Raw genomic sequence first — 22,719 nt, forward strand, 5'->3', positions numbered from 1 at the left:
CTGTCAGGAAAGACGGAATTCTCTAACGGATAAGGTACATTGCAAAATTAAAAAACTCTGTTGGAGTTCATTGAAAATTTTTCACTTTAGAGGCAAGATTGAATGGGGTGAAACATTGGGGGGTTAAAGTGTATTTTTTCCAACAAAAAAAACTTTAGTTTTCCCTTACCATTCATCTGGCATTTATGTGAAATAATATTTAAATGATTTTTCTTTCTTCTGTCTTTTTTCTAGAATTTAATTTAAAGAATATTTAAATGGGATAAGCAAAAAAAATAAGAAAAACTATTGTAAAATGCATTACAATATAGAAACAAAAAATAGTTTAATGTTTTAAATTAGAAAAAGGTTAGGGTTAAATACATTTTACCCCTCAAACTACCACCCTTTCTCTGGATGGCCACCCAAACTACCAATGCTTAGATTCTGACCTCCTAAACTACCACTTTTTGATTTTTTGGCACCATCCGTCTATTTATGCCGTCAATTCTAACAGAAATTAGCCAAAAACCCGAAAATACCCCTCCCTTAACCGTGGAAATTTCAATGCGTAGGAGGGGTATTTTCGAATTTTTGTTTAGAATTGATGGCATAAATGGACAGATGTGGTCAAAAAATCAGAAAATAGTAGTTTGGAGGGCCAGAAACTAAGCATTGGTAATTTGAGGGGTCATCTAGAGAAATGGTGGTAGTTTGTAGGGTTAAAATGTATTTAACCCAAAAGGTTATTAAAAAAATTGCTATTAGTGTTCTTTTATGACATAAAATTAGAAAAATAGGAATGTGGCCGCAACCCTTGTCACAAAGTAGAATCGATGAGGGATGCCGAATTTATCAATCGAAATATAAAAAATCTCAAAATCTATTATAATTTATATATAAATGTTAGAACTCTTTTTAGTGTTATTCTGAATTTATTTAATATTATTCGCACAAAGAGGGAAGATGGACGTGGCAGTCGGTCGCAGGCCAACGGCCCAACAATCTTGGGCCAAGATGTTCTTTAAAGACAAAAAAAGAAAAGTGAAAAAAGAAGAAACCGGACATCATCCGAAACAATCTGTAAAGTGTGTGGAACGCGCTTGCGAAAGCGAGTGGAAACAGCGAGCAGCGGGCAACGCAAGCAACCGCTGTGAGTGGGCCTAGTATACAAATAAACACCTCCGTACGTTGCTGGTTAATCCCCGGAAAATCCATCGAGGCCTTCCCTCTGCCTTCTCCCTTTTCCAGGTTTCGCAAACCCTAAGCCCTATGGTGATCATCTTCCATCTTCAGCATTTATACTAGCCCTGGCTAGTGTTCTCACGGTGATCTTCTTTTAGAGGTTTCAGTTTCTTCTCTTTTGGTGCACCAGAAGCTCTTCGAGTTATTGATTTTGAAGATTAGGGTTTTTCCTGCCAATCGGGGATTTATCTGCGCAGATCCAATCTAGTTTCCTTCCGGTTCCTCCTTCGTCGAGCCCGATTGTTCAAGATTAGGCTTGTGTGCGGTTGTCTGATTCGTTTTCAACCTGAAGAACCGGTTCTGCTACATCTGGAAGATAGGGTTTCTTCGATTTTTGCCAAGATCTGCGAATTCTCGCTGAAACTGTGGCAATCGGAGGACAGTGATATTTGCTAAGCTTTCCTCAGATGCTTTTGAATTGCCTGAAGAAAAATTGTTTGGCGATTTTGATTGCCCAGACCCTGGATTTCCATTGAGAGATATTTCGGAGATCAGCAGCGCGCGAAGAAGAATCAAAGAGCGTGGTTCGATTAGTTCATCTAATTTGAGTTCTTGAAAAAAAAAAAAAAAAAGACAAAAAGAAAGAGATTCAATTTTGTACTGTTTGATTTTTTTTTTCCCGAGTTTAATATAGCTCTTTTATTTGCAAAGCTTTTCTTTTAGAGCTTATTATTTGTTCTTGTTCATGGCGGTGTATTATAAATTTAAGAGTGCAAAAGATTATGATTCAATTCCCTTGGATGGTCCTTTCATCTCAGTTGGTACTTTGAAAGAAAAAATTTTTGAATCCAAGCACTTGGGCAGGGGTACTGATTTCGACCTTGTGGTCACCAACGCCCAGACTAATGAAGGTTGGTCCTGATTTTAGATATGTTTCTCAAGTGTTTTCAAATATTTCCGACAAAATTTGGGCTTTGGGCGGTGGAGAAGTGTTTGCTTTCAATTAGTTTTAATTTGGAGTCATTGTTTTAATTTGGGTTCTTTTATCTTCTATTTTGATAGTCATCGCTTTGAAATATTATTCGGGGTGACTTATCAAAATTTCCTTTTAAAATTATTTTCGAGAGAAAAATGTTAAGGGTTAGGGTTGCACCGGAACGAATCCAATTGACATGTGCTACCATGTGCCCCTGCATTCATGGAAGAAATAACTTTGTAATGTTGAACTTATGAATGGATTTGGATTGGAAGAAACTTGGTTCAAAACCAAATGTTAATGGGTGCAATTTGAGTAGTGATGGGTTGTGAGATCGAAATTGGGGTTATGTGGAATGGTTTGGCATACTTTTAGGGAGAGTATGATCCTCGTGTTGGGCAATTGTATTTGTGATAGCTTGTGTGCTTTGTTTCATGGATTGATGTCTTTAACAGTATTTTATACACAATCTGTTTCTCTGTTTGGAATTTCAGAGTATCTTGATGAAGCAATGTTGATTCCTAAAAATACCTCAGTTTTAATTCGTCGAGTTCCTGGACGGCCACGTATGCCCATTATTATTGGACAAGAGTACTATCTCAAACTTTTTAATTTCTTGACTCCTTAGTTGTTTCAGTTTAGTAATTTATTGAAATTACCAGTTATAAAAATTGAACCAGCATTTATACATGGTGATATGGACTGTCCTTGTCATTTTATCTTTACAAAGCCATATCACCTTGCTGATGTGTGCATAAATAGATTTCTTCCTCTTGCATTTCCTTTTGTTGTGAAGCAAATTATGAAAGTTTGGTTGAGATGGGCCATCTTTTTTTTTTGCAGGCCAAAGGTAGAGAATAAGGCGGATGATCTTGAACTAGAAAAAAGTAGCTTACAAGTTACTGATGCTTCTACCATGAAATATGTAAGCTCAGATTTTTTAATTTTCCCTTGGATTTAGTCGTATTATTGAACTTCGAATCGTCTCTGATGTAATGCATTCTTAAAGTAATAATGTGTTTAATTTGACTTTACAGCCTGATGACTCAGAGTGGGATGAATTTGGGAATGATTTGTATGCGATTCCTGAAGTTCTACCTGTGCAGTCAAGCAATTCAATTCCGGAAGCTCCTGCTCCTAATATAGCTGATGAGGATAGCAAGATTAAAGCTCTAATTGAAACTCCAGCCTTGGACTGGCAACGGTGAGATGCCTTCTGCCGTTTCGTTGTGTTATCTGATGTTAATGGTTGGTTTTAGGTCACTAATGCGAAAATCATACCATTCACAATCTTGTATTGCAGTCAAGGTCCTGAAGGCTTTGGCCCTGGCAGAGGTTTTGGGAGGGGTATAGGTGGTAGAATGGGTGGACGTGGTTTTGGTGAGTTTTTATACCTCATTTAGTTATATATATGTTGCATTGACCACTACTCAATCATATTTAACTGATAAGCTGAATCTTATTATTCTCCTTTTGAGGTCGAGCAGGGTTTGAGCGGAAAACACCTCCTCAGGGCTATGTATGCCACAGGTGCAAGGTACCTGGTATGTTTGTCTTTAAATGCTTTTATTTTTTTCATCTTTTATCTTATATGGGGAATTGCTTGCTTATTGCTGGTTGAGCAATGTGTTGGTACATATGCATTTCTTCATTGGGGGGGGGGGGGGGGGGGGGTTATGTGCTATGATAAGATGCTCCTGGATAACTAGGAAAAAAATGTAAAATTAGTCATTGTGGTTTCACTGAGTTGCAAATAGCTCCATGAGGTTTAAAAAGTGACCACTTATTCAAAAAAAAAAAAAGGTTTAAAAAGTGACTGAAAACTCCCTTGGGTGAGCAAATGGACGCGTTTTCCGTTAGGAAATTGGACGGAATCTGTTAATGTGTTATGTAAACACCAAGAATATTGCAACATGTGTCCTTTAGAATAAAAAATATAAAAAAAGAAAAATAAATCACAAAAAGAAAAGAACAAATTTAAGGGGGTCCCAAGCCGACCAGAGGGTCCCCATGGAGAAGATTCAGCTCTGGGTCAACATGAAGGAGACTGTGAGACCCACCGTGGGTCTTCATGACACAAAATATTATTGTGCAATATGACCATAGAATTTGAGCGTTAGTTCATAATTTGACAGTCTTCTAGAGAGAGAAACACCACCAAACAAGCTTGAATTTCCTTCCAATTATCAGCATTGCATAGAAAATTTAATTCATAGCATTTCAACAATCAAACTCACCAAGATTATCAATAGACCCACTGTGGGTCTCCTCTAGCCTGCTTGGGGTGGGCGAACCGCCACCTTGGGGTGGTTTGGGGGTAAATTTATTTATTTATTTGTTTTATTTTCTATTCTAAAAGACGTGTTGAAATATTATTGGTGATGACTCCTATATACTAGGAGGCACTTTATGCTTTTAATGATATTCCGATTACTTATATAAAAAAAAAAAATATTATTGCTTGCATAGAGGTTTATATTTGTATCAATAAAAGGGCTGACTGTGTATAACTTTCTGTGTTCAGGGCACTTTATTCAGCACTGCCCTACGAATGGTGATCCCAATTTTGACATCAAAAGGGTGAAGCCACCAACTGGTATACCGAAGTCCATGCTGATTGCTACCTCAGATGGTTCATATGCATTGCCAAATGGTACAGTTGCTGTCTTGAAACCAAACGAGTAAGTTGATATGATTAACAGTTTTTCATAGTGAATATCCATACTTAGTTGTAAAAATTGGCTAACTTTTAAATTGAAAACAGGGCTGCTTTTGAGAAAGAAATTGAAGGGTTACCATCCACGCGTTCTGTTGGTGAGCTACCACCTGAGCTCCACTGCCCTTTGTGCAAGGAAGTAATGAAAGATGCTGTATTGACGAGCAAGTGTTGTTTTGAGAGCTTTTGTGATAGATGTAAGTTATGTTGTTTTCAAGGTTTAAAAGGTGGTTACTCCTTTACCAAAATTGGGATGTTATCTAGAATCTTAACTTTGATATTACAATTTCATCAGCTTGACTTCATCCATCAGTAAACTTTGCATTGTTTGGACCACTTTACTGCTCATTTTCCTTGTTATATCAAACGCTTTGTTCTCAAGTTCATATGTTCACAAAATCTTACTCAGGTATCAGGGACAACATTATCTCGAAGTCAGTGTGTGTATGTGGGGCAAAAAATATTCTTGCAGATGATCTACTCCCAAACAAGACACTCAGGGATACAATCAACCGTATATTGGAGGGGGGTGGTAACAGCAGTGCTGAAAATGCTGGAAGTACTTTTCAAGTTCAAGGTTTGTGTTTGGGTGAAATGACTTTTATATCAATCTTAACCATGTGATATAATATTGTATTAATGCCATTTTAACTTCTAAAATTCAGATATGGAGTCTGCTCGTTGTCCGCAGCCCAAAATTCCATCCCCGACTTTATCTGCTGCATCAAAGGGTGAACAAAAGCCATCACCTGTTAATGAACAAACTCCGAAGATACATGAGGCTGCAGTTGAGGGAAAGGCTGCTGTCGCCCCACAGCAGCCTGCAGAGAGAGCAAGGACTTCAAAAGCAGCTGATATGTCTGAAGCTACACATGAGTCAGCGAGCGTCAGGGAACCAGCAGCATCACAAGGAAGTGCTCCATTGGCTGAGGAAGAAGTGCAGCAGAAGATGGCTACTGGTGAAGCTGGTAATGTGCTATTTTATGGAATTTTTCAATCTTCGTTTTTTTCCTCCCCCATCCCAACACCTATTTAGTCAAGCTCTTTTTGGACAATTTAGCTCATGTAGTTCCATATCTTGCTTTGTAGAATAGTTGTAGTTATATTTGATGTTGCATTTGGAGCTGCATGAATTTTTGTCATAACTCATAAGAAACTGAAACCATATAAGTGTTATTCAAAGAAGTGTCCTACAATTATTAATATGTTGTATATTTATTTATTGGTTGTCATAATGAGGTTTCTAGATGATCTCTCTCACATTGTTTTTTATTTTTCAGGAAAGAGAAAGAAAAAGAAGAAAGTCCGTGTGCCTGCAAATGGTATGTCTATGCTCTTTTGCTTTTGCCTAACATGAGATGAAAATTATCCGAGAATTTGGTTTCTTTGAATGGCTGAGAGTTATATGGCTGTTGCATCCCTTATGTTTATAGGATTATTTTTTGTTTTTTGTAGATGTGCAGTGGAAAACCCCTCAAGACTTTGCAGCCGAGAGTTATATGATGCCTTATGGTCCTGCTGCTTTTAATAATCCATACTGGGCTGGAATGCAACCTGGTATGGATGGGTATATGGCACCAGGATATGGTGCCATGCCTTATACGGGTGGTTATGGACTAGGCCCATTTGACATGCCTTTTGGTGGTATTGTGCCACAGGACCCATTTGGTGGACAAGGCTATATGTTCCCTCATGTTCCACCTCAAAGGTATGCATTAGTAATGTCCTTCCTAGTTGCTCTCTCTCTCTCTCTCTCTCTCTCTCTCTCTCTCTGGTTGGTGCTATAGCATGTATGTTAGTAAGGGCAAGTTCGTTTGACATTTGTTGTGCAATCCCTGTCTGTTTGGGCAGTTTTGTTTTATGGAATCCTAATAAGCATGCATTCGTGGTATGCAAAATGCTATTCTGATCATATCTATGAATATCAAGAAGCTTAATTTGATTTGTGACCTTGGACATATGTAGGGATCTTTCAGAGTTCACTATGGGTATGAATGCTCCACCTCCAATCATGAGCAGAGAGGAATTTGAGGCACGGAAAGCTGATTTGAGGAGGAAGCGTGAAAATGAGAGACGGAGTGAAAGGTAAATGGAAAGATTATGTATTTTTTATTTGTGTTGCATCTGTATCTTTTAGAAAGTGTTATGGTTTCCAGTCTTATTTGATTTTATGGCTACGTTTTGCTGTGTGATATTTTAAGGGTGTGAATCATTTCTAGTGATAATTCTCATTCTCATTTGTTGGATCATTGTTGCTGCTAAATAGCAATTTCCAGCCTCTTAAGTATACTATGTAATACAATGTGATTCATGCTTTTTATTCTTTTGTTGCTTGGATGTACTGCGTGGAAATTCCTTCTTTTTTAATTTTTAAACGACAAAAATGAAGTTCTGTTATGTGGTTAACTAGTTTTTTTCTTTGCCTTGATCAGGGAGTTTCCCAAGGATCGGGAATTTGGTAGGGAAGTGAGCAGCAGTGGTGATGTCCCTTCAATGAAATTGAAATCTGTATGTCTTTTCTGTTATCCTAATTTCCCGTTGTCCTTATTATTTTTGCACTGCAGCAGGTACTTTTCAGTCACTAGCAACTATTTGGCAAGAAAACACCAATTTCGCCATTTATTGCGCTCTTCTTTTTCCCAATGAAGAAAGGAAGAGAGGTTGTTGTTTTGTTGATGCAGTTAAGGTCAAATAATTATCTTAGAAGAAGTAGTTTCTTTTTATTATTTTTTATTTTTATTTTTTATATATAGATATATTTTCTAACTATGCCCCATCTAATTGTGGAGATATCATCGGCAGAGAGTGCAATAGAATGTCAAGTTTTGTTTTTTCTGTCTGTGCAATTAAATGGCTCTAAAGTGCATAGAAAAAGAAGTGGTAGAACATGTAAGTCAAATGTTTGCGACTTGCATGGCTGTAGTAGCACGTTTTTGGTCCTCTCTACCCTTCTGATCTCATGAGTGAATTCATTGCAACTCATCCTCCCTGGAATCAATATTTTAGTCACCTCCTCTCCAACCTTTTTCACTTTTGCATTGGTTTTGTTTTGTTTTCTCATTTCTCTTTTATATTTAGTTTATGGTAATGAAGATATTTCAATTGGAAGTAATGAATAAAAAATGTTACAAACCTTCTGGGGATTTTTGACGATAGAGTTGAAAAAAAACCTTTTCTGATCTGTTGGGTGTTTAAATTTGGGGCTTAGGAATGGGTACGGGATTCACTTAAAAGAAGACCAAAAGTTTGAAAAAAAAGAAAGAAAGACACTTTGCATGTGAATCCGAATGAAATTCTTTTTCATAAAACAATCCTGTTTTGTCTTCAGAAAATTTGGTTTTCATCAAATTAGCATGCATGCTTTTAGAAAATTTGACTTGAAGACTACTGCAATTATTCATGTCGCTGTCCATGATCTCGCAAAAATCACCCCCCTTTTTTTTTTTTTCCTGATTAGCAGTAGCAATAAAATTTCTCAGCTATGCACAACTTATCTCGTAATTTTGTCATGAAGTCAAACCTTCGTAGTGGAAGTTAACTGCTTGATATGTAACGGATTTGGAAAAAGGAAAACATTTGAGACATTGCTTATCAAAATGTTATTTTGCTAGATATTCTATAACTATACTGCCTTCTGTCCTAAAGAAAAATAAAAAAATTCCCGACAACGGGGCTCTTTTATTTTCATTAAAAAAATTCTGAGGGGAGGATTCTATTTAATTGTGCCCATTTTGCTGAATTTTACCACTTGCCTATAGAACACGTGGAATAATGTATAAAAAAGTAACGCAATGGTTGTATTTTGCTAACTGACATGCCCTCTATTGTGTTGGTGCAGAAGCCTATTCCCCCTCCATCAAGTGCCGACCACCACCGCCACCGATCCGAGAGATCCCCAGACCGGTCTACACGTGAGATCGAACCACCACTGCGCCCGGCCAAGAGAAAATCCGATCACCATCATGATCGTGACTATGATCGCGACTATCGTGACCACGACCACGACCATGAGCGCGACCGCCACCACCACCACCGTTCGGAGTCTTCTGCCCGAGCCACTCCGGAAACGTCCTCCAAAACTGCCCCAACAGCTGCTGTAGACCGCAAACACAAGGTCAGCGTCTTCTCGCGCATAAGCTTCCCAGCCGAAGAAGTCAGCAAGAAGAGAAAGCTCTCGACCTCAGCAGAGGCACCCCCTGCTACGCATCATCAAAAGGCGTCAGCAAATGGTTGTTATGATGACTACAAATTGGCATCGACTAAGGCGGCTTCAGTGACTAGCGGTGGTGGAGGGAGGAAGAGTAGTGGTGTGGATTACGAGTCAAGCGATGATGATAGACATTTCAAGAGGAAGCCGTCGAGGTACGAGCCGTCACCACCTCCGCCGCTGCAGGCAGAGTGGGAGGAGGACGCGAGGCATCATTCGAGAGGTTCCAGGGAACGGGAACGGGAGCGGAGCAAACATAGGTAGTTGAGAGTTGGATAAAAGTTGAAGTGGATATGATTAGACCCATGAGTTTGTAGCTGGTGCTTGAGTTTCTCTGGCTATTGAGACCAAACCAGCTTGAGCTTCCCTCGCTGTTGAGACCAGACCTGGGAGGAGTCTAGGGAAAGAGATGATAACACTCTCTTTGCGTTATTGAAAATTCTCTGAATCACAAGCTTTGTATTTAAAAGCATTTAAGCTCGATTTACAATAATATGAATTCCACTTTTCTTATTATAATAAATGGCAATGCCTCTCTCATTCTTCTTTTTCTTCTGGTGTAAATGGAACCACTAGACAATTAAAATCTAAACCTCTTTCAAAGCAAGGATTTAGAAATAAACTTCTCTCTGTCAGTTTTATTCATAAAACTTGATTTAAATATACTTACATTCCTAGCGATTTTCTCCTATTATAAAATAACTTAAAGACTCCTAAACTCTTACGGACTAAAAGAACCCAAATATAAAACAACTTACAGTTAAAGACTCCTACTTATAACTCAAATACTTGACAGGTAGAGAGACGAATGAACATTAAGTTCTAATCATAGAGGGAGGGATTGTAAAACTCTTCCCTAAGAGCATTAACATCTGGGTAGCGAAAGGTTATTTTTGTTAGCCGGGATGCAAATTTGGGTGAAAAACCAACCACATTTGGCTTGCTATTTTAGCAAAAAAATTTGTGATTTGCTACAATGCTTACCAAATGTTATATGTCATTATCTCTGTTTTTTTTTTTTTTTTTCCTGATTTTATTCTTAGCAGTTATGATAGAATGCTCGTTAAAAATAAGACATAAATTTAGACAGAAGGAACCAATTTGTTAATTAGTAAATTAAAAGTCTAGAAAGTGATTTGTTACGGTAGCAAAATTGAGAAAAATAACTTTTGGTTCATTTGGAAAACTTTTTAAAAACTGTTTTTGCTTTTCAAACTCTCAAAACTTTTCTCATATATCATTTATTCAAACAGATTTTGAAATGTGGCCTCCCACCAATAACACATATTTCAAAACAAACCACAAAATTCTTTTCATAAAATACTTATAAAAAAATAAAACGCAAACACTTCTAAAAAAATAATTATCATGAACTTTTGACGGCCCCGTTGTGGCTGCCAAGAACTTTCGCTGCTCCGTGGTGCCGCCATGAACTTCCGGCAGCCCAACGATGGCTGTCATTACTGTTTGGCACATATACTGCAATGGCTGTCGTCAGGCAACAACCACCGTTTAGTGTAAACCGCAATAGTTTTTCTTTATCTTTTTTTCTTTATATATTTTTTTCTTCTTTTATTGTGGGGGAACACTTCATTTTTCAAAAACACTTCTCAAAATTTTATTGTGTGAATTTTGGTTTGTGAACCCCACATACAACACATTTTTCAAATGTAGCCTCCACCAAATTAATTCAAATTCAAAAATTCAAAACACTTCTAAATTTTTTACCAAATCGATATTTTTTATGGTAGATGTATCATAAATTATTGAGTCAATGAGTAATTTAAAATCACTCCCTCACATTTTTAAACTTTCACTCATTAGCTTTTTCGCGGATTTGAAAAGAGCCATTTCATATTTTTTTTTGTCAATTTTCTCGACTTCCATTAATTACATCTTATAATTTTTCCACTTCACCACTTCACCTAAAATAATATTTTTAAAAACATACTTTAATCAAACAAACCTACGTGTCAAATCAAACCTACTTCTAAGGCGATGGATCATCTCCTCTATAGGAAAATTAAGAGAAAAGACTCATGCATAAATTGTTGTGCAGATTTATAGACACATTGGTGAAACTCGTGTGGTGGGATCCACATGAATCTCACCCTATATGTGTAAATTGCACAACAGGTATAACTGTTGTGCACCAATCAGTCTTCGAAAATTAAATGCAGTTCTCTTGAAGTTTTGCCTCACACTCTCAACCCTGTGCATTTGGCCTTAAAGGGATCTTTAGACTCGATATGAAATCAAAATCTAATACTCCATATGAAACAAAACCCAATCTAAAGCAGCCCTCCCATGGTGTTATGCCATATTCAAACCTTTTTGGCCTTCGACATCCAGAGCAACGTAGGTTGCCTGCTTGGGCACCAAAGAGCTTCAATTCTGACCTCAGTTAAACATTTTTCTTAATAAACAAATGACAGATAAAAAGCAAGAAAAAAAATATGTAAAATTGGTCCTTGTGATTGGCCTAATTTACAAATCACTCCTTATAGTATCAAAAATAATTCAGACGTCTCTGTAGTAGGCAAAAATGACAATTTACTCCCTATAGTGAATTTCAGTCTACTACTTAACAAAATCTGTTTGGTTGCCACGTCATGCATAATAAAAACACGACACATGTCACTCTTTAATAAAAAAAATATAAATATATTAAAAAATAATTATATAAAACTTCTTTTTTTTAAAAAAAAAAAAAAGAAAAAAGAAAAAAGAAAAAAAGGAAGAGGAGGCTGCCGGCCACCTTGGAGGTGGGGGTGGCCCGAACCAGCCACCTCTTCCATTTCTTCAAAACAAAAAAAATATTTTTTAAGTTTTATATATTTATTTTTTTTAATATATTTATATATATATATTTTTTATTAAAGAGTGACACGTGTAGCGTTTTTATTGGGTTTAATGAGAAGATGAGTAGTCTATATAGAATGAATGGTTTATAAAAGATAGTTATGAGTGCTAAGTCTCACATTGCCTAATTATTAGGGGAAACTGAGTTTTATAAAGAATTTTAGAGAAACTCCAATTGGACTAATCCTTTTGAGGTGATAGCGTAAATGTGACTTAACGTTTTTCCCTGAGTCGTTCCAGTTACTCTAATGTTGAATGCCAAAAAGGTTTGAATATGTCAGAGCACTATGGAAGGCTACTTTAGATTGGGTTTTGTTTCATACTTTCATACCCCATGTGGAGTATTATATTTTTGATTTATAATAAAAAGTTTAAAATATTATTTTAAGGTGAAGTGAAAAAATTATGACGTGTTATTAACGAACATTGAGAAAATGGATGGAGAGAACAGAAGAGCTCTTTTCAAATCCTCGAAAAAGTTAAAAGATTGAAAATTTATTTTTAAAAAGTAACACGTTGACTAAAGAATTTATGATACATTTATCCTACTTTTTAAACTAAAATATAAAACTCTTAAACTACCTACTACATACTCACAAACAATTAGATCCTTTCAAGGTGACATTAGATTACTTTAGAAGTAAACTAATGCTCCGTTTGTTTCGACGTAAAATGGTTTCCGTCGTAAAATATTTTCGACGAAATCAATTTCAAAAGAAATTATTTTCTCGAAAATATTTTTCGGCGTTTGGTTCGCACAAAAAAATTACGAAAAGGGAAAATGCAACTGTCGCCGGAATCCGTCGCCGTCGCCGGAATCCGGCGAACATGTTTGGCCGGATCCGGCCAAAATTGCCGGATTCCGGCAGGACACCTCCGGGACCGGTCAGATCCGGCCTGATCCGGTCATTTTGGCCGGATCTCGGCAGGATCAGTGGCCGGATCCGGTCAGATCCCGCCGGATTCCGGCCATTTGGGCCAGATCCGGCCGGATCAGTAGCCGGATCCGGTCAGATTCCGCCGGATTCCGGCCATTTTGGCCGGATCCGGCGGGGTCAGTGGCCGGATCCGGTCAGATCCGGCCGGATCCCGGCCAGATCCGGCCGGATCAGTGGCCGGATTCCGGCAGGTTTCTGTCCATGGCCGGATTCCGACGGCCGGCGGTGTTCCGGCAACCGGATTCCGGCGGCTGGCGGTATTCCGGCAGCCGGCAGGATTCCGGTGGTCGGATTCCGACGCCGGCATTATTCCAGTGACTTGATGATGCCGGATACCGGTGCTGCCTATTTTCGAACGACCGACTATTGTAGGATTTGGACAGTCAGATATCAAACGTGCGTGTAAGGACGAAGAATATAATTTTGGAAAACGATTTACGGTTTTAAAAACCGTAAATCGTTTTCCAAAACTTAAAGAAGGTTTTACGGTCAAACCGAAAATGATTTTCGTTGACCGTTATTTTCGCCCCTACCAAACACCGTAAAATACCGAAATCATTTTCCGGAAATCATTTTACGCCGAAACAAACGGAGCATAAGAATTGTTCTGTTTTCAAATATGTTTTTCTTTTTGGTCCTATGACATCTCACCCCAGAGCAGAAAATCTGATAGACTCATAAAGCAAGAAAAAAAAAAAAAAAAAAAAAATTATGATAGACCCATGATATGGTATTTTCGAGGTGGTTGGGTTGAGTTAGGCTGCTTATTGTTGAATTGGCCCAACTTGCTTCCTTTCGGGGACAGACTGAGCCTTTGCAGGCCCAAACCCGCAACCTAAAAGAGTGAGTAAAACGGCGCCGTCTATAAGCGATGGGTTAGAGGGAGCACGAAAGTAAACTGACGGCTCAGATTCGAAGCCCTTGACCCCTCCCTCCTTTATAAAGCCTAAGCATCATTCGCCACAAACCCTAGCTCTCTTCAAGCGAAAGCCCTAGCCGGTGACTGCGCCTTGCAGCTCATTTCTGATCCCATGGGTACTCTCTCTCTCTCTCTCTCTCTCTCTCTCTCTCTCTCTTAATTCAGCTCCATTGCTAGAGATACAGACTTTTTTTTTTTTTTTTGCAGAAACCGAACTGTTTGTGGTACACTTTTCTGTGAAAGATTTATTTTTCTCTTATTCCCCGTTTGGTTTCTGAGAAAACTAAGTGAATTAGCACAAAATATGGTTCTGGGTCATAGGTTTATGCTGTTTTTTGTTTGGGTATATGTAAAAGAAACAAAAAAAAAAACTTATGGTGACGGAGAAAAATAGTAGTTTGATTCATGGCCTATAAGAGGCTCTCTTTGGTTTCTAGAGTTTGGGCAAAGTGGAAACTTGGCGGATCTGATATTCGCGCCGTGCATAATTTTGGCAAACATTTTCCTCTGGAAACAAGTAGATAGGAAACCTAAGATAGATCTGGTTGGATGTGGTATGAGATTTAATCTATGATTTGTTTAATTTTTGGTCTGAAAGTAATAAAAAAATGACTGTTTATTCTGCTTATGTTTCGCTGTGCTAAATAATTCTCTTAGAAACAGTGTGAAGGGTCTTGGGAATAACGTAAGGTGCTTATGTTCTGTAATTTACTTGTAAAGGAAAATCGATTTTTGGGCTTGATAGAAGTAGTTCTGGTCAAAACAGATGGAGAATTTTTTTTATTGTTATTTTTTTCTGTCCGTTTTGAAGCATAATATAAGGTTTGTTATTATTATGATTATTGTTGTTGTTGTTGTTACTATTATTATTTTCATTATTCTTATTATTTTATTGTTTCTGTGACAATAGGGGCTTACAAGTACGTCTCGGAGCTATGGAGGAAGAAGCAATCCGATGTGATGAGGTTCCTGCAGAGGGTGAGGTGCTGGGAGTACCGCCAGCACCCTTCCATTGTTCGTGTTACCCGGCCTACTCGCCCTGACAGGGCTCGCCGCTTGGGCTACAAGGCAAAGCAGGTAATGTAGGCATTACATATAGAGATTCTTTGTACTTTATGCTTGAAATATGCTCTATAATACCCTGATTGAGAGGTATTAGCCCTTGAAATAATAGAGATTAAGTAGTCTTCTATCCATGTCTTGCTTGCTTATTTGGGGATGTCCTTATTAGGTGTCATGGTTTCCATTTTATTTACTTGTTAGGTTGTTGCTGTAGTATTGTCCAATTTGATATATTCTTGTGTTCCTCTTTCCTCGTCCGTATTGTATCTGTAATTTGTGCTGTGGGCAGTTTGTGATTCTGTTTGGTTTAGTTTTTCCTGACTTGGATTGGCTGCCTCCTCTGATCACATTGCTAGCAGTTCCTGGACTATAGGGCTCATAATGTACCCCTGTACTGATGCATTCATATACAAGCGATCTGTCGATAAATAAGATTTGCAATATAGAGCAGTTTAATACTGGTTGAGCAGCGTCCTGATGTGTATGCATTTCTCCCTAGGAGGGTGTTTACGTAGTATGATAAGATGCTCCCTGAGACCAGCTACATTCAATTTATAATCAATAATCTGAGCAAGCAAGATCTCTTTTTGGTTCTTGATTTTGTCGTGATCCGATACATGCCTGGTCTTTAAACTGTTGGACAAATAAATGTAAGTTGTGAATTCAGAAGTGGCACATCAGGCATATTTATGCCAAATACATTCGGAGTTCGGAATTAAGGAATGATGTCAACCAGCTACATTTAAGAAAGCCAAATACATTCGGAAGTTGTTAGGGATTTTTGCAGTGTTTTTAATGTTTCTTGTATTACTTTGTTGATATTTGCTTGCACATCTTTGCTCCATGATTCTGTTTTCTATTGGGCATCCACACAAGTAGTATTCATTGATAAAGCTTTCTTAGTGATGATTTTGTTGTATACAGGGATATGTGGTTTATCGGGTTCGTGTAAGGCGTGGTGGACGGAAGAGGCCTGTTCCCAAGGGTATTGTCTATGGGAAGCCCACAAACCAGGGTGTTACTCAACTGAAGTTTCAGCGCAGCAAGAGGTCAGTTGCAGAGGAACGAGCTGGGCGGAAGTTGGGAGGACTCAGGGTTCTAAATTCATACTGGCTGAATGAGGTTTCTTCCCTATTCTATTCATTGTCCGCATTGCCGCTATGTTATTTTATTTGTTCATTGTTCTGATATGTTGCTATTGTCTGATATAGGATTCAACTTATAAGTACTACGAGGTTATTCTCGTTGATGTTGCGCATAATGCAATCCGAAATGACCCAAGAATCAACTGGCTCTGCAATCCAGTCCACAAGCACAGAGAGCTCCGTGGTCTCACATCTGCTGGTAAGAAATACAGGGGGTTGCGTGGAAAGGGACACGCTCACCACAAGCAACGTCCTTCTCGCAGGGCAACCTGGAAGAGGAACAATACCCTCTCCCTTCGTCGCTACCGTTGATTTTGACGATCTTGCTTCTTGGTTCTGCATCATTTTCTGGATATTTGTGTCGAGGGAACATAGTAGTTATTTTGAGTTTGAAATTTTGGAGATTGAAATACTTTTTTCATGTTCTATTCGAATGTTTTACTAAGTTGGTATCTTGGGTTGTGGTTTAGCACTGCATTACTAAGTTATTCTAAGGTATGTTTGCTATTGCATTACGTGAATCTTGACCCTCTTGGCGTGGTTGGTGTGTTTGATTCAGTTGGGGTTATGTTTCATTTGGGTGTAGGCTCTTGCAGGCCATAGAATGTTTAGTTTGTTAATTGACCACGCTCCCCAGGTACTTTGAAAAAGGATCATCTCTGCTATAACTCACCACTTTGGGCTATTATTTCACATCTTCATTTTTTACTAGGAAATATTAATTACTTCCCCATCCTCTCTCTACTACACTTAACGTTGGTTGAAGCAACATATGGCACGAGGAAGGTTGGTGACTTCGTACTACGAGATTTTACCAAAACTAAAACAGGTTTTTATTGTTATATAATGTATATTATAAAACTGGGTATTTAGTTATTGATCACTCTTGTCAATTCTTAAAATCGGTCTAGGAATTATTCGGTTCAGGTGATTATTCGGTGGTTGTTATTAGCTGTTGATAAGTACCTTGTTTATACATCTTTACTATTACTTGCTACTAACGCCTGGTTGTTACTGAGGGAGGTGCTCGGATGGAGCTCTACATAGAGAGAGACAGAGAACATAACCTGGTTGCTTTTGAATTGTTAATTTGTCACAACATAACCTTTTATCTAGTAGACTTCATTATTAATCTCCTCCCTGTTAGATATTACTAGTTTGCTGCTCCTTGCACTCCTCCTTTTGTGCTTATTTAATTCTCATAGGAGAAGACATCAATAGTTTCTTTCAGGCTACAAAACTACATTCGAATCCCCCCTCCCCTTGTGTGGATCCCCTTATGTGGATATGTCAAAAAAAAAAAGAAAAAAAAAAAGAGGTTGTTAAGAACCCCTAATTATTATCCTAATCATATTTTTAAATTACCTTATCCTAATTAGTTGAAATTCTATTCCATCTTAACTAGTAAACCTATCTCACCATGATCTTATCCCTAACAGTCCTTGTCTAAGGCCTATCGAATAGCAAAGTTGATTCACACAACTTGACCCGAGATTGTGAGGTGCGGAGCTAAGCAGTTAATTACTTGACTTAATATTTTTATACATTTGAAATGCGTTGACGATGATTCATATGGCTAGTCGTACTGCCTTAATTTGACATGTCATTTGTTCTTTATAATTTTAATCTCTTGCATAGTATTTGTGTTTAGCTTATGTTGTTAAGGGGCATAATATAATTATAATAGGATATAAATTTTCTTCAACTTGGATTGGAGGACCCAGTCTAATAATAATTAGCAGATATCAATTGTGCCCAGTTGTTAATAATCTGAAACCTCTACTTACTGCATTGTTGAAATTCTTCCAAATAATTTCACCATAGCATACTCGACTACATTTGCTTAATGTGGCTCAAGATAATTATTTTATGAGTACTAGATATGTAGCCATCTTCAGGCCCTAATAATATTAAGTACTCGTAATGAAGGCCGAAGTAACCTCTCCAAGTGATTAAGTTTTTTATCACCATACGCTCATCATGTATACGGGTGCATTTGGAATTGCAGTTTCGTATCGTAGACAAAAAATACGATTTTAAATCAAATCGCAGAAAATAAATCGTTTGGAATTGGGTCTTCTAAAAAATTTGCGATTTGAAATATAAAAAATCTGCATTTTGAAATCGTAGGCATGAGTTTTTTTTTTTTTTTTTTTTTTTTTTTTTTTAAAAAAAAAAAAAAAAACGTACAATTTTAAATGTTAAACTGCGATTTTGCCAGACGCTTAATTGCGTTTTTTAAAAATCACATTTCACAAAGTGCGGTTTAAAAATAACAATTTAAAAATATGTGATTTTTCCAACTTGCATATTTTTAAATTGTTATTTTTAAACCACACTTTGTAAAATTACACACCTAAACGGACCATAACAATAAAATTTGGTTATATATTTTCCTCTATTCCTCTATCAATCCTAATGTCATTACTTTAGTGCTTTTGTCGGATTGAACTCATCAATCATGGCCTTTCTAGAGTTCAAAATTTTCTTTACTCATCAATTATAGCTTTTGCCGGATATATAGATTTGTATGCGCTGGTTTCGTATTGTTATTAAATAATAGTAATAATAATTTAAAAAAAAAAAAAGAAGAAAAAGGCAAGAGGATGAAACATAAGAGCTAGACAATGTTAAGTAGCTAGTTTTCCTTTTCACATTCCAATACATATTAAATTTTTGTACCCATAATATCTTCTGATTCCCTCCCTGACTACAGAGGAGCCTTTAGAAAAATAGAAGCAAAATCACGTCTCCAATTATTTTTGAGCTTCAATTAGATGTTTTTCTTCATCTTGAGAGAAGCATATTTTCTTAGAATTATACTTCATTGTAACTATCGCGGCAATCACTACCATCGCCAAAAAGAAGATGCTGATGCTCAATACTGCACAGATGAAACCATAGTCAGTACAAAACCATTCTCTCTCTAAAAATAAATATAAAGTATAAGGTGTTAGTGTTAAAACATACTTTTAAGTCTCTTACTAGATATTATTTTTATTCTTTCTTTCATTCTACAAGGTTATAGAGATAGAATTAATGTCATAATTCATCAACTAAACTAGATAGAATATCTAATTCTTTTTCATAATTAAAAACCATTCAATAATATTTTTACAAGCAGTACAAAAAAAAAAAAAGTGTAAAAAATGTCTAATAAATAATTGAAATAATTGGGCACGAGAGCCAATTGAATTAAATAGTCATGTTAGGTTTGGAAAGAGATTGCACTAGTCTTAAAATAAATGAAAACATGGTCGTCTACTTTATTAAATGATTTATTAATTAGAATAGTCCCAAACAGAGAATCTAGAAGACTAGTCAAACTTGATACAAAACATGTTGAGATAAAACTTTTATCCCCAAAGACTCAAAGTCAATAATTTTGAAGCTTAATAATGTTATATCATCCTGCCAATCGAGCAATGCTACACATTACATATTTATTTCACCTTCATTCGAGTGATTTGATGTGATAGTTTTCATCAGAAAAAAAAAGAAAGAAAAAAAAGAAGAAGAAGTTAGGATTGATGAGCACTGTCACATCAACTCTGTTAAAATATATTTTGAATATAATATTATTGATTTATATTTTTTAATCTAGGTCGATTTGTGTTTTCTTGTACAAGTCGATTTAAGTTTATTTGTATAGGTCGACTTATTCAACTATAAGAGTACTTTGTAATGATAAACGTAAGTGTCTAACACCGAACCACCTATAATTTATTATGTTATTTCTCTTATTTGCTTTTGCTTTTATTCTTGTATTTTAGATTTACACAGAAATCTCAACAAACACAATGGAATGAGTTGAAAAATATAAAGTTGAAAAAAAAGAAAAAAGAAAAAAAAAAAACCATTTAAATTCATAGTATTATTGAAGTATTAATGTGGCAAAAATCTTGAAGCATAAGACACGGCAGCTAGTTATATATATATATATATGACATTCTAGAAGGCAGTGGTCAGCGGGAGGTGCAAGTTGGTAGATAAGGACCAGAACGGAAGTTTCCTTCAGTGTTTCCATTCACCGGTCAAAGTCCTCGTCAATTTGGCCAAACAGAACTAAATGACTTACAAAAGAATCTAGGAAAAATTTATATTTCGCCCCTACGTTTTTATTTTATTTTAATTTAGTCCTTTAAGTTTTTAATTTTAAGAAAATGATCCTTTAGTTTTGCTTAGATTTTAAATAAGTCTTTCTATCACATTTTCATAAAAAATAAATGGTTTGTTATATGCCATGTGGGTCTCAGACTCTTATTTGACACGATAAAATACGGTTAATATCAACACTTAATATCAATGTTATATCATTAAGCGCCAAATCATTCATTTTAAAAAAAAAAAAAAAAAAAATACCCCAACTACTAAAAACAAAAATTATCTTCTTTGTCATCTTAATTTAATATATTTATAGCGTTAAAGGAAAAATCATTAACCTTAACATTAAGATAGACCCCGGCGTGTCAAATGAGACACACATAGCAAATAAAAAATAGTTAACTTTGATGGTAAAGTGATAAAGGGACTAATTTAAAACTTGAGTAAAACTTAAAAACTTTATTTTTAAAATTAAAAATCTAACGACTAAATTCAAATAAGATAAAAACTTAGGGATTAAATATAATTTTTTCCAAAAATCTATAATAATTAATTAAAAAAAAATCTTTTGAGGGTTGAAAAGTATGCAACTATAAAAATGTATAATATAAAAATAATAAAATAAAAACTTCATCTTATAAGAAATGATTCATTTAATTATTTAATTTATATTATAATATTTTTTCTTAATTAGTAAGGCTTAACACCTAAAATATCTTTTTTGAAATGGAAAGTAGATTAATAGAGATAAAGTTTCAAAAATTCTGGACTTTTGAATTTAATAATATTAAATTATTATTTATTCTAAAACTTTAAACTTACATATAAAAAAAAAAAAATTATTTAATTATTTAGTTTATATTTTAACACGTACAAGTTGAAGTGTTACACGTTTTCATTCTCAGGATGGCCGGCCAAGGGATGAGATGTCTTTGAGGAAAAACCTTAAAAAATCTTAGTTTCTATTTAATAGTAAATTATGTTCCTAATAATTCTTTTTAATATGTATGAGCTGATGAGCATCTCAACGACCGAAAATATAATGAAAAATAATTAAAAATCCAGAAATTGCACATAATTAAAGTTCCTAAAGAATGATGAACAGAAAAAGATACCTTTATCTGATACTACGTTGTTGGAACATCCTGTTTTGTACTTGAATCCGGAATCTTTGGATCCAGCTGGACGGACGTCCCAAGACAATCCAAGACCAAAGGTATTGTCGGAGACGTATGGACTGTATTGAAACGGAATCGCCACAGTCTTCACTCGCCGGCAAGAATCCGGCAAAGCCATAGAAGGTTCTACAGTGTAGACATGATAGCCGGAGCCACTCAGGCAAGGGACCTCGGGGAAAGAAGAAGGAAGCCCAGACGAGCAATTGAGGTACGTGTAGTTCTTGACACCGTAGAAATAACGAAAAGGCGTAAGAGAGAGATCGAGGTTGAGGAACACTTCGTGGACGCAGTTTTTGGGGTCGAGAAGATTGAGTCTTTTGTCGTCGTAAGAGATGGACCTGACAACCAAGTCCCCGTAAGATGGAAAGTGAGTTATTGTTGTGTTGTCTTTGCAGACAACCTCAAAACCAGCAAGGTGATCGGGACCGGAGTTTTGCAGCTGCCCGCCTTTTATATGGAAAGGAAACTGAATCTTGGGAGCGCCATGGCCACAGTACTGCTTCACAGCCTCGGTGGTCAGGAAGGTGGAAGAGAAGAGAACGAGGAAGATGAAAGCATCCATATCTCTTAACAATGAGAAAAGATAGCAATTGTTTGTTGATCTTCAGAATTCCTATATATATAAAGCTTGAAACGTGTATAACAGGGCAGCTAGGGTCTACGTTGAGACCCGAAAGGCAAAGGAAACTTCAGCCGGCCGCCTTCGAGTAAACAAGTGGGGAAATGTGGACTTGACTCTAGAGAAAGAAACGGGTTCATTTTGAAGCTTTAACCAATTGGGTCATCCCAGAGTGTACGTTTATATATATGGGATGAATTTTCAGCTGGAAATTAAGCTTAATACTTATTACTTAATAGAGAGGTTAGTTGGATCCCCCACTAAAAACCTTGGGGAAGCACACAGGAAGAGACACCAGGATTTGGTACTTTTTTATGAAGATGATAAATTTTTACACTATCTGCAAATTCGATACGAATCTAACACAAAATTAGTAAATTATGGTTGAAGGGTATGTCCCGTTTAATTAAATTTGTCAAATTAAAGGATCGACCTATATAGTCTTATACCCATACCTCTATATAACCCAAATAGAACATCTAATATTTAAGACTGACAGTTTTTTTATATGATCTGCGAACCTTACACAAACCTAACACAAAATTAACAGGTTAAGGTTAAAAAGTGTAACCCGTTTAATAAAATAAATTGAATTATAATTAACATATATATTTTTATATCCATACTTAACACGATTCAGAACTTGACACGTAAATACAAATTGTCATTCCTATTCTCCCCGTTAAACGCTGTGGGATGTTTGTGAATATCATTTTTCTGTTTTGGACGCCGGCGTTTTGTTGTTTTCGGAGTTCCATACCATGATTTGCAGGGTAATATATATATATTAAAGTTTTGTGGACATCAATCTTCCCTAGCTAGTAGGCCA

At 36.4% G+C, this 22,719-nt stretch overlaps 3 protein-coding genes across 4 annotated transcripts; 2 read left to right on the forward strand and 1 right to left on the reverse strand.

Moving 5' to 3' along the window:
• The first annotated feature begins 1,078 nt into the window (after positions 1 to 1,078).
• Positions 1,079 to 9,614, forward strand: LOC133854044 (E3 ubiquitin ligase PARAQUAT TOLERANCE 3-like). 2 transcript variants are annotated; one of them, XM_062290069.1, is made up of 15 exons: positions 1,079 to 2,075; positions 2,635 to 2,731; positions 2,984 to 3,065; positions 3,178 to 3,344; positions 3,444 to 3,520; positions 3,619 to 3,684; positions 4,665 to 4,821; positions 4,905 to 5,053; positions 5,266 to 5,433; positions 5,522 to 5,824; positions 6,137 to 6,178; positions 6,312 to 6,564; positions 6,822 to 6,941; positions 7,289 to 7,364; positions 8,695 to 9,614. In XM_062290069.1, exons 1-15 carry the CDS (start codon positions 1,910 to 1,912, stop codon positions 9,325 to 9,327), a joined length of 2,556 nt encoding a protein of 851 aa, XP_062146053.1. In that variant the 5' UTR covers positions 1,079 to 1,909; the 3' UTR covers positions 9,328 to 9,614. The 2 variants fall into 2 exon arrangements, with proteins under 2 accessions (XP_062146053.1, XP_062146054.1); XM_062290070.1 differs by having other exon boundaries at positions 3,628 to 3,684.
• Positions 9,615 to 13,745: 4,131 nt separating this feature from the next.
• Positions 13,746 to 16,510, forward strand: LOC133854523 (large ribosomal subunit protein eL15z). The gene is made up of 4 exons (XM_062290761.1): positions 13,746 to 13,898; positions 14,693 to 14,859; positions 15,769 to 15,966; positions 16,056 to 16,510. Exons 1-4 carry the CDS (start codon positions 13,895 to 13,897, stop codon positions 16,299 to 16,301), a joined length of 615 nt encoding a protein of 204 aa, XP_062146745.1. The 5' UTR covers positions 13,746 to 13,894; the 3' UTR covers positions 16,302 to 16,510.
• Positions 16,511 to 18,610: 2,100 nt separating this feature from the next.
• Positions 18,611 to 22,009, reverse strand: LOC133855012 (putative RING-H2 finger protein ATL21B). Its single transcript, XM_062291301.1, has 2 exons — positions 21,209 to 22,009; positions 18,611 to 18,873 (listed from the first exon to the last, which is right to left on the reverse strand). The coding sequence occupies exons 1-2, from the start codon at positions 21,831 to 21,833 to the stop codon at positions 18,746 to 18,748; spliced, it is 753 nt and encodes a 250-aa protein (XP_062147285.1). The 5' UTR covers positions 21,834 to 22,009; the 3' UTR covers positions 18,611 to 18,745.
• Positions 22,010 to 22,719: the final 710 nt, after the last annotated feature.

This window comes from Alnus glutinosa, chromosome 13 (assembly GCF_958979055.1).
Source record: "Alnus glutinosa chromosome 13, dhAlnGlut1.1, whole genome shotgun sequence".
Lineage (NCBI taxonomy): Eukaryota > Viridiplantae > Streptophyta > Magnoliopsida > Fagales > Betulaceae > Alnus > Alnus glutinosa.